This window comes from Octodon degus, unplaced genomic scaffold, assembly GCF_000260255.1.
Source record: "Octodon degus isolate 3935 unplaced genomic scaffold, OctDeg1.0 scaffold00009, whole genome shotgun sequence".
NCBI classification, from domain to species: domain Eukaryota; kingdom Metazoa; phylum Chordata; class Mammalia; order Rodentia; family Octodontidae; genus Octodon; species Octodon degus.
Window position 1 is genome coordinate 12360875 of NW_004524585.1, and position 12233 is coordinate 12373107.

At 42.8% G+C, this 12233-nt stretch overlaps 1 protein-coding gene and 1 pseudogene across 1 annotated transcript; one reads left to right on the forward strand and one right to left on the reverse strand.

The window, feature by feature from the left end:
* Window positions 1-1559: 1559 nt before the first annotated feature.
* On the reverse strand, window positions 1560-8697 carry LOC101566084 (alpha-1,3-mannosyl-glycoprotein 4-beta-N-acetylglucosaminyltransferase C-like). The gene is made up of 4 exons (XM_012512838.2): window positions 8418-8697; window positions 7883-8008; window positions 3611-3764; window positions 1560-2686 (listed from the first exon to the last, which is right to left on the reverse strand). Exons 2-4 carry the CDS (start codon window positions 7985-7987, stop codon window positions 1560-1562), a joined length of 1386 nt encoding a protein of 461 aa, XP_012368292.1. The 5' UTR covers window positions 7988-8008; window positions 8418-8697.
* Window positions 8698-8913: 216 nt separating this feature from the next.
* Window positions 8914-12233, forward strand: part of LOC101566481 — a 14036-nt pseudogene continuing 10716 nt past the window's right edge.

Below are 12233 nucleotides of genomic sequence, written 5' to 3' on the forward strand. Positions count from 1 at the left end.
GCTGTTGGTCTGTTTCCCCAGCTCACATGGTCTTTAATAGCACCCAACATGAAGTATGCACCCAAATATTTGATGAATAGGTGAAAAAATGTGATCCGAGCTCCACTGATGAGTTATAGTTAAATGTCAAGGTAGGAGGTGAAGCCTGGGGGTCCCAGGAGATGCAGCCTGGGCCTGTCCCCTTCCTTCTCCATGATCACTGCTTCCTGCAGCCATGAACTGCTTCTCCTTTCTCATGCCACCCTGCCCTGGAACCAGCTCACTATGGACTGAATCCTTTAATACCAGATAAACCTTTCCTCATTAGAGCTGTGGTGCTGGATGTCTCAGTGATGAAGGAAGTAACTAAGGCGTCATACATTTTGCCCAGGATATTCTCATTTACATCTTTCCACCTAGTGTAGGTTTCCCTTTTGTTTGACACGGTCTTGCTGAATTTCCTTGGCTGGGCTTGAACTTGTGGTCATCACATGTTGGTCTCCCAAGTAACTGGGATTACAGACATGTGACACCACACCTGGCTTTCTAGTACAGTATTGTTTTCTTTTCCTTTTTGGGGGAATTCAACCCCAGGCCTTCCCATATCCCCTGGTCCTTTAAAAACTTTTTTTTTTTTTCCTATTTTTTGAGATAGAATTTGGCTAAGATGTTAATTGCCCAGGCAGGGTTTCAATTTGTCATCTGCCTGCTTCAGCCTCCCCAGAGTGCTAGGACTGCAGGCATGTGCTGCAATGCTCAGGTTTCATGCTTCATTTTTTTTTTTAATATTTATTTATATATTTATTTAGTGTGTGGCCAGCTCAGCCCACCAGGGGGTGGGCCGGCCGGCATGTGGTGCTGGGGGATTGAACCGTGGTCCCTGGGCTTTGCTTGAGCTTAGCTTGTTCTAAGTAGGTGCTTTAGACCACTGAGCCATCTCACCAGCCCCTCATGCTTCATTTTATTTTTTATTTTTTTATTCTTTTTTTTTTTTTTTTTTTTTGCGGAACCAGGGATTGAACTCAGGCCCTTGTGCTTGCCAGGGAAGCACTTATTCCACTGAGCCATCTCCCCGGCCCCTTATTCTTTATTTTTTTGTGGAAGCGGGGATTGAACTCAGGCCCTTGTACTTGCCAGGGAAGTGCTTATTCCACTGAGCCATCTCCCCGGCCCTCATTTTGTTTTTATTTTTAAAGTCAGGTTTTCTTTATATAGTATAGGCTGGCCTTGAACTTTTGATCCTCCTGTCTCAGCCTCCAGATTGCAATGTCTACAGGTGTGAATGACCTGGTTTCTAGCGTAGTTGTTAAAACACATACACACACAACCACGACAACAATCACAACCACCACCACCACCACCACCACAACAACAATGCCTTTCATTGAACTTCAGTCCCATCAGGACTTTCCTGCAGTCCCTGAACTCCAAAGAGTTCAAGTTTGGAGAGCTGATGGCATGGATTATCAATCACGCATGAACATCTAACTCAGCGGGAGCAGCACTTCACTAGTTCTTAGATTTATTTGTCCACCTGCAATCCGTTCCCGAACCCAGTCCTCCCGGAGTTATTGCTGTGCTCACTCGCTGTCCTCTCCCTCGGGCTCTGCCCAGACTTTGATCCCTCTGATCTGGAGCCAAGAGTCTTGAGATGCCAGCACTAGCAACTTGATACAACTTATTTCCTCTGTAGAATCTTCATAAAATACCCTCTGGTCGAAATTCCCTGCCACCAGGGGCCCCAGAATGGTGTAGTGAGCACAGCCTTTGAAATTCTCCAGGCGGTTGTAGCCCAAGAGCACTTGCCCTTGCTCCAGCCGGAACATCCTTTTGCTTTCAGAGCCTGTGTGCACTACGATCCGGGTGACCTTTTGTGGTCTATCTAGAACCACCAGGAGGTAGTTGCCTTGCAGAGGATCCAGGGTGGAGAAGGTGTCCTCGCTCAGGACATAGGCGTACTGTGGGAGGTCTTTCTTGGACATCATGTCAGTGAAGACGACAGCAGCAGGGTTGTCTGGCTCACCAAAGTACTCAGCCTCCTCAGCAGGAAAGCAGGCAGCCTCAGTCTCAGAATAATTGCCCATGTGGAAGAACATGGAGGTACCAAAACGAATCGGTACATTTTGATCAGACAAAAGAGGGAGTTCAGAGAGAAGCAGGTGAGTGGGAGTGTCCTCGGGGAAGAGGAGGAAGAAGGAAGCCAGGCGGGTGAGGTCATGTGTGTGGAAAACTTGCCCAGAAAATCTCAGGCTGGAGAACTCTAGGACCACCCAAGGGAGGTCCTTCCAGGCCAGCGCCGCCCAGTAAATGGCAGACATGAATCTGGGGGCACACCGGACTCTGTCCTCCATCAGCAGGAAGTACTCAGAAAGGTTGCTGGCAAAGTGCATGAGGAGGGCATAATCTACCTTCTGCCTGGAATAAAGTGACTGGCAGGTGGAGAACTGGTTCTCATGCCTCAGTGCGGAGCCACCGAGGAGACCATGGACCACGAGCAACTTGCGGGCCTCCAGTTGTGGCGCAAAGACCTCTGAGATACTGGTGACTGTCTGTCTGAGCCAAGCAGGGTCAGGGTCTGACAGGTGGACCAGCACCAGCATGCACTCCAGGTCGTGTGCTGAGGAAGCTTGGAACAGGGACCGCAGGGTTGCCAGGAGGTAGGTGCCGTGGGGTCGCTGCACTGAGGGAATCCCCACCGTCAGCAGCTCTGGGGGAGACAAAGACCTTTAGTGCCTCGGGATGGTGGAGAGGTCCCAGGCCTCCCCCCAGACCTCCCTTTCCCCCTGTAACAAATTCACTTTTCTTTTCCTCGGGTGAGTGTGGGACACAGGGGAGAGGACCAGATGTGATTGGAAGAGGTTTGGGGCTTGCTGGGGAAACTGCAGAGGTGAGACTCGCCTGTAGGGGAGGCCACCATATACCAAGGTCAGGTTAGCTGGCTTGGCCAAATGTCTTAGCTTGGTTTGACATTCAGAGTTACCCAGCCACCATGGACCACACTGAACAGGCTTAGAGGGTCTGCACGGACCCACCTAAGTCCAGGATCTGGCAGTTCAGGTCACTGAGTCACAGGCTATACTCCCCCTACCCAGGTGTTTGCTTTCTTCTCCTTCCACTCAGTTGTTTTCTTTGTTTCCTGCAAGTCAAATGAAAGGCCAGTCTGCCATTGAGCTACAGTCCACTGAGCCATCTGATTTTGGTCTTTTGGGGATAGGGTCTTGCATGCAGTTTAGGCTGGTCCTCAGCTCACTTTGCAGCCCAGACTGGCCCTGAATTTGCAGTAATCCTCCTGCTTTAGCCTCCCAAGTGCCAGGTTATAGGCATCAATCAGTTCTTTCCCCTACAGCTGCGCTGGCTCCCTGCCTCCCCTCCCTGGGGCCACCATTATTGAGCTTCTCCCTGGGAGGGCTCCTCCACCTGTCCCCTTGACCTTATCCCTGCTGAGCTGTAGGACCTAGGCTGGTGGGAGAAGAATGCGCTCAGCACTGCCTCTGCCACTAGCCCTGGCTCAGTTGCTCTCCTGTTGTAACCAGCTGCCAGCTTGGTTCAGTCTGTTGCCCCTCCCTCCCTTTGCCTTGCTAACCCTCCAGTCTGACCTTCCCTCGGCCTGGCTACCCTCCCACACACTCACTCTTTTCCTGGGGTGCGGCTCCAGCCAGGAGGGTGTATGTGGTGTATTGGAGTAGAGGAGAGATTTTCTGCCTCTCTCCAAAGTATTCTGCAAGTTTCTTGACTTCAGAGTTGGTTTGATCCTGAACTATCTGCAGAGCTATGTCATCCTTTCCCTTCAGAGGCAAGAGGGACAAGTGTCAGCCCTAAGGTTAATCAGAGCCTCTGGAGAAAAGTGAGGGTCACATCCCCCTCCAGGAGAAGGTGGGAGTGCCCAGATCCAGGGCTCAGGAGCCTTGAGTGAGGCTCAGCTAACAGCTCACCCCACCTCATACAGAGGTGCCCAGGGTTTTGCAGCAGAAGCTCCCAGGATGATGTGCAGTGTCTTTTGGGAAGTCCTTGGCTCAGGCTGGGGAAGGGTTCACCTGCCCTGCCCTGCTGCACCCTGCATTCCATTTCTCTACCATTGACAAACACAGCTGAACCTGGCTTCTGCAGCATGGGGTCCTAGGAGATGCTGAAGCCCGATTCTGATTGTGTTCAAAGGGACCTTGCACACATTGCCTCCATCTTACTCCTAGCTTTGCCCCCTCCCAAGTCTGCACCACCCCCGCCACTCCTTGGGCTTGTTCTGCCTGATCTGAGGCATCTTAGAAAATAGGGAGATTCCAAATCATCAGCTTGCCCTGTGTGCTGCTAGGTCTTCCACATGCAGATGATTCCTCTTGGGAAGGTTACTTCAGATCCTTCATGTGAGCAGAAGAGCACCTCCAGGGCTGCAGGCTGTACTTACATTGATAGCCCTCAACGTAGCTACGTGTCATTCTCTCCCCACTTAAGATACCCTCCTCTCTTCTCTGGCCTTAGTCACATCTTATGCATATATGAAATCTGGTTTTAAAGTTCAACTCTTGCCCAGGCCTGGTGTATGAGACGACCCAGGGCCGCTGGATCCTGAATAATTCCAGAGCACAGGCCCGGCGTGTGGGAATGTGAGTGAGACCACCCAGGGCCGTGGGATCCTGAATAGATCAGAGCGCAGGCACAGCATGTGAATGAAACTGCCCAGGGCCCCACTGCATCCTCATTCAACCCAGAGTGTGGGCCTGGTGTGGAATCCTTCAGCAGAACTCCCTGCAAAGAGGCTAGAGGCAAGACCCACCCAGCTGATTCAGGAGCAGAACATCTTGCCAGAGTGACACAAAGGGTTCAGCTCTAAGGACTGCAGCAGAAAGAAGTGGAGCACAGCAGCCAGATCCAAGCAACACCCACCTGGAGGAATCTGAACATTGTAGATCTGTACCTGGTGCTGAGGTAATAACTCTATCTAAGCTCTACACCAAAGGTCAGAAGACAGTGGTATACAAAATGACAAAGAGAAGGAACAAAATGCAGTCTCAGGCCCCAAGTCCACCCAGTACAACTGCAGAAGACACTAGCATAGAGGAAACTGGAAGTCACACACCTGATATCTCTGAAATAATAGCGTTGGAAGTAAAGAAACAACTGCAGAAAGGTATAGAAGAAATCAGATCAGAAATAATTTCTGAATTAAAAAAGTGATAACTATAATCAAAGAAGTACTAAGTGCTTCTAAAGAATACACTGATAAAAAAATAGAGCAGAATATAAAAATGATGGAACCTCTGAAAAAGCAATATAGGAAAGAAATAGAATGTATGAAACAGGTTCAAAGTGATATACAGGAAATTAAAACCTCAATCACAAGCTGGCAACACCTTTTGAGTGAAAGTGAAAATAGACTTTCTGACCTTAAAGACACTGTTGCAGCTAGTGAAAAAGTAAGATAAGATCTCTTAAAAACAACTAGAATGTAGGAAAAAATAATCCAACACCTGCAAGATGATGCAAAGATGAACAACATGAGACTAATGGGCAATGAGAAGGAAGGAGTCAATACAAATGATATAAAAAGAATATGGGCAGAAGTAATAGCAGAAAACTTCCCAAATATGGGGCAACAATCTGACATTCATGTAACCAAAGCATATAGAACTCCAAATACATCAACCCAATGAAAACCACACCCAGACATATAATAATCAAGGTCCCAGAAATTCAGCATAGGAAGAGTATACTAAAAGCCACTAAATAAAAGAAACAGATCACATTTAAAGGAAAACCCATGAGAATAACAGCAGATTTCTCTTCACAAACCATCAAGTCAAGAAGAGCATGGAGCAAAGTACTTCAAGTCTTGCAAGCCAACCCAGACTGATATATCCTGCAAAACTCTCTTTCAAGTATAATGGAGAAGTGAAATACTTCCATGACAAAGAACAACTAAAGAATTTCATGATGACAAAGCCAAGCCTACACAGACTACTACATGATGTTCTAGAGAGGGTTGATCACAGCCCCATGAATGACAATGGAAAGAACCCGCCAAATAGGGCAAACAATTAAACACAGGAGAATAAGAGGTATACAATAGTAATCTTTCAGTTATTCTTTTGTGTACCGTAGCAACATACTTCCTTCAGCACACTCTACAAATGGGCTTCTCTTCCACTCTATGGGTCATGATTCCATCTGGGTCTACAGGGTGGATTTCAAAGAAATAGCTGTAGCTTAGTCCCACAAGTGACATCTAGCCACCAGTAACTGTCATGGTCATTATGCATGTCCACAACACACTAGAACTTTGTGCAATATCCTATCCTCAACCTGTTTGAAGTGCTAGTCATTTATTTGCCATTCCAGTATTTATCTTATGTTTTACTCTTTTTTTAAAAAATTTTTTTACTTATTTATGTGTGTGTGTGTGTGTGTGTGTGTGTGTGTGTGTGTGTGTGTGTGGCCAGCTCAGCCCACCAGGGGGCAGGGCTGGCTGGCATGTGGTGCTGGGGGATTGAACTGCAGTCCCTGTGCTTTTGCTAAGCTCGTTCTAGGTAGGTGCTTTAGACCACTGAGCCATCTTACCAGCCCTTATGTTTTACTCTTAGTACTTCTTTACTATCATGAAAACTTTTTCTTAGTGCAATTGTTTTGAAACATTTAATTTTTAATTAATTAGTATTTAATTTTCTGAATATTGCTTAATCTTAATTTTTGTTCTAAGATTTATACTCTATCTTTGACTTACAATTTTATTTAAAAGACATTGTATGATATCTTCTCCTAGTATTAGAAACTTTAAAAAGCATATTTCCATTTTCTGTTGACTTTATATTACTTTTTCCCTGTCTTTTACACACACACACACACACACACACACACACAAATACGTGTATAATCCAACATAAGAGTGGTACGGTTTCATAGAAATCTTCAATGACATTTATAGTACTGCATAACTATCATATTGAGAGCTTTTTATTGTTCATCCAGGAGCATACTGCAACTTCTCTTGTCTTTTGAATTATGTTCTTTGTTATTTCTTATATGCTATGTCTGGAGGTATTAAAATATTTCAAGTTCGTATAACTAGAAAATCTTACTTTTAGTTTTTCAAAGGTATGTTTGCTAAGTATAAAATTCAAAGGGGACAGATCTTTGTTTTTTCCTTTCAGTCCTTTAATTAATCTAGTTTCTTTTTTTCTTTTTTTTTTGGCAGAACCAGAGATAGTCTAGTTTCTTACACACTTGGTCCTTTTTTTTCTTTCTAATGTGGAATAAGATGCTATTTAATTTTGTTCTTCTATGGCTAATATTTTTTATGTATATGCTTTAATGATTTTTTTTTCTTTGCAGTAAGTTTTGGACAATTTTATTTTTGCGTATCTTGGTGTGATTTTATTTAAATTTCTTGTGCAAAAGTGTTCATTTTTCTTGGAAATGCAGTATTATAAGTTGAACTAAATTTAGAAATTTTAAATCTTTAAATATTTATTGCCTACTCCTTTCTATTTTGAGAATTCTAATTATATGAATATAAGTTTCTTGGTTTTGACACGGTGAACTATTATGACTGATCTGTGAATTCTTTCTTCATTTTTATTTTGTTTGGTGGAACCAGGGATTGAACTCAGGCCCTTGCGCTTGCCAGGGAAGCACTTATTCCACGAGCCATCTCCCCGGCCCCCTTCTTCATTTTTATTTTGGACAATTTTTATTGTTATATTCATTTATGTTTGTAAATAATTTATTTTCAATTTGCAATCTGTTAAAAATTTTTTTTAAAAAATAAAGTTCAACTCTTTTCTGACACTGCAAGTTCTTCAAGGGCTTTCTTACAACTCTTGTAGTGGGACTGGGAAGTTTTACGTAATTGTGCAAATTCCTCTGCTACTGAGTGCTTGACAATGGTCCAGCCTTCATGTCTGGTACTTACCAATAATATACTGTGGTCAGCAAGCTGCTCTGTATTGTCTTGAAGGGAGAATCCCAGGGTGACCAAGGATGCCATGAACAGGTATCTCCACAGGTGGTAGCACATGGTGCTGGGCCAGGGTCAGTGCTGCAAAGAAATGTAATCCGGGGTCAGAAAGCAGGAGAGCTTCTTACTCCTTGGCAACCTGCCACTTCCTGTCCCCATCTGCCTTCCAGAATACCAACACTATCTAATTATTTTGCCTTAATTTTTTGCCTTCCAAATCTTCTCTTCTTCCTACTTATAGCCCTTGAAAGGACAAACAGCAAAGCATTTGATTCTGTACTTCTCCCCCTTCCTCCTTGAGTTTCCTGTGAAATTGGAGGAGCTTCCTTCATTTATCTTAGAGACATAACCAGAGAGGGTTTGTTGCCAAAGAGAGGAATATGAGGGATAAGTTTTGATTGTATTTCCCTCCAAATTTCACACTCAAGTTAAAATGTCGCTGTGGGTTTTATTGATCAATATATTTAATCTCTTTTAGCTCCATACTTACTTTTGTGCCTGCTCTGTTTCTGGATTATGTTTGACAGATATATGAGGCTGCGAATTAAGTCAGAAGGGTCAAAGGAAAGGCTTAATCTGACTCCCACACGATAAATTGTCAGGAAGATGGAAACCTGAAAATGGCCAGAAATTTCTCATCATCTTCCTGTCTTCACCATGCTCACCATGCTATATTCATGGAAGATTTTCTGCCCAACAGATACTGTGTCCTGAGGGTTTATCAGAGAGCAAGAATTTCTCTGAAATGAAGAGAAAAAGCCTCAGTGCTGAAGGCTGAGCTCCCTGATTGGCCCCTCTGAGGAAGCTGACACGAGTCACTCCACCCCGGAGACCCCCACCTGGCAACCATTGTTCACCTTGAATGAGCTGCTCTCTACCCGGCCTGACATCAAGCTTCTTGTGAGGTGGGCCAAAATTTCAACACCAGCCTTCCAGCCTTCTGACTTAAAATTTGGAAATTACTTGTCAGCTGGAATCAAGCATGCATGGCGACTCTGAGCTACCTCTTCCTCTCTGAGGAGGCCCTGTGGAGTGATCATTCCTACCCCCAGCCCCGTGCTGCCACCACACTGTGCTACCTGGTCAGTCCCTTAATCGCTGTCCTGAAGCCTCCATTTCTCTGGAACCTAGATCTGCCCAATGGGGCTCACAGTTTTCTCTTTTCTTCTCTTTAGCTGTTCCTTTTCATTACTGAGGAGGTAGTTCCAGTTTTCTCCAATACAATTTTACTTACAGTGGTGCTATTTTGACAAAGCCATGTATTTTAAAGCTTTAAGCTTCCACTAGGGCATAACTTCATTGAACTGTTAAAAACACATCATAAATTGATGATCATTAATCATTAATCTTTTTTTTCTGGAAAAAAAAGAAACACATCATAAATTGATGATCATTAATGTAACCAATTACCTCACCCTGGTGAGAACTGCTGGGCTCTTGTGTCTCGCCTTTGTATCTCTTGCTTGGGCTCCATGTAAAAGCCCTAGAACAACAGAGACTGGGGCCTGATATTCTGGAAATGATCCTGATCAGGGTCCAGTGATATAAATTTGTCTTCAAATCCTGGGTGTCGTTTCAGTGTTTCTGCTTGCTGCTGCAACCCAACTCTTAACAGCTATGATGATTTATATTAAAGCTAAAATAGGGAATATCAAAAACAACTTTTTGCAATAAACATATATAAGTTTGGTGCATTTCAATTTATTAGTTTTTCTTTTATGGCCAGTGATATTATATTTTAAAAATTCATGTACTATAAGGATTGGAAGAGCCTTTTAAATTGTGTCCGTTAGTATTACAGATGTAGGACAGAACTGTATTATGACTCTGTGAATGGAAAATATCTTGTACCTGCTTTATGTAGTAGTGGCCATGCTTTATCAAAGCTGTTATATATATAAATATATATATTTAGTACAGGGTCTACAGGGTCTCACTACACAGATTGGACTCATAGTGATCCTCCTGTTTTCAGCCTCCCAAGCACTGGGATTACAGGCATACACCACCTCACCCAATCTTAGTCACCTTCTCAGCACACCCTGGGGACAGGGCCAGCACTACAGACCAGGGATTGAACCCTGGTCCCATGCCTGCTTAAGCAGGTGCTTTAGTCCACTGAGCTATCTGGCCAGCCCTTACAGAAGCTGTTTTAATGATGTTACTCTAGAATGTTTTCTTTCTAGATGATCATTAAGAAGTTAATAAAAAAAAATAGTGCCAGGCACCACAACAGTAAGAGAACTTCACTGTTTTCTGGATATTTCTCTTTTCTTTCTTCTTCTTTTTTTAATGGAGTGTGCTGGATGTCTCCAATTTTATTCAGATGACTGCAGAACCTGAAAAAGCTTTTGCTGTTGTTGATGCATAACATACTGCTACTGTCTTTTATATAAATATACATGTATATATAATTTGAATTTTTGTAAACTAACTACTGTCAACTTTGGAAAAAGTTATTACAGTTTACTGTGTTGAGTTGGCATTGTACAGAAACTAACATCCATATTGGTCTAGAAATGTTCAACTTAACTTTTTCCCCGTTTGTACAGAGGTAACACACTGTATTAAATATAGAAGGTCTTATTATCTATGTGAGTTTGATTATAGAAACGAAGTATTCTCTAAGTAAAAAACAAAAAAGGATTTGAAAGATACTTTCTTCTACTGCCTTTAGAAGTATTGTGGGAAAAATTGAATCAACAGTAGCCAGGAGCTCAGGAGAGGAAAATTTTATCAATACTAGCGGACCCTGGAGGAGTCATCTTCAAAGTCTGAAGTGGTGATTACAGAGTGCTTATCGCATTTATAGGGTGATGAACAGAAGGTACAGGAACAAGATAAGGTTGTGCTGGAGGTCAGGGTGCAATGGGCCTCTATGAAGAGTATAGCTGCACTTGCAGCAAATTGTTTGTAGCATGTTGCAGAAGCTTCAGTGTGATGACAAATCATGTAATTAAGCTGAGCTCAGTGGCAGAGAACAGAAAGACTGCAACTTTATTGAACAAAATAGCTGCAGTTAGGTCAGGATTTCTGCTTCAGGAGTTTTATAATTTTTACTTCTAGGTTTTTAATTTATCTTTATAGTTTTAACCTCCAGGTTTATAGTTCATCTCAAATTAATATTTATATAGAATGAGGCATGGGTGGAGGTTCCTTTTTAGTTCCAACACCCAGTTGTTCTAGCACTGTTTATGGAAAAGTGTCCTTTACTCTGTGAATTACACTGGCACTTTGTCACAATCAGTGTGTACATTTTTGACTTTTTTTTCTGTTCTTATGTCACTGATCTAGTAGACTCTATCATTACATTTAACATCTATTTTCCCTCCATTCCCAAGGTTGTAATCATGGTTCTTGTATGTTCTCTTTTAGTTATGTAGAATTAATTTTTATATAGAAGGTACTTTTGGCTTTAATCTTTTTATTTTCCATGTAGATGCCCATGCATTCTTGCATTACATGTTAAAATGAATATTTCCTGTAACACCATCTCTATTATAAGTTAGGTCTCTATATATATCTTCTTTCTTTCTTTTCTTTTCTTTCTTTTTTTTTGTATTATAGTACAGGGTCTATACAGGGTCTAGGGTCTCACTACATAGATGGACTCATAGTGATCTGCTTGTTTTCAGCCACCCAAGAAATGGGATTACAGGTGCGTGCCACCACGCCCAGTCTCAATTGTTTTCTCAGTGTGCCCTGGGGAGGGGCCGGCTCGGCACACTGGGGATCAAACCCCATCCACTGCATTTGCCTAAGCAGGCACTTTAGTCCACTGAACTATTTGGGGGGCCCTATATCCTATTTCTTAGAGTTTTTTTTCTTTTTTTTCCCCATAATTTTATTGATAAACAAATAGCAATGAGACAGTTTCAAATCAAATCAGAAGGACAGTTTCAATAATTAACACATTGCATACATTCTTCCTAGTGGTTAATTGCTGTACAAGATGCGGACATATCGTATTTACAAACACCATTAGAACAAATCACCCTATTCATTAAGAGAATGTAACTATATATCTATCCTAAACACTTTGAATACACAGATACAAAATGGACATTCATCTGTATACCCTTTTTTTGTTAAGTTCTGTTATTTGAATATTTTAGGTGTGTAAACTCAGCAAAATATTCTAAAAGAGTCCAGTAGCCTGTAATAGTGTTGGGTCTTCCGCTTGACTGGCAATGTCAGAAATTGTTGACCTGAGTCACCTACAGCTCAACATAACAGCATGGCTTTACTTCTTATATTTCATTTTTATACTTTTCTGCTGGATGGTTAAGACCAAGGTAAAGCAGGA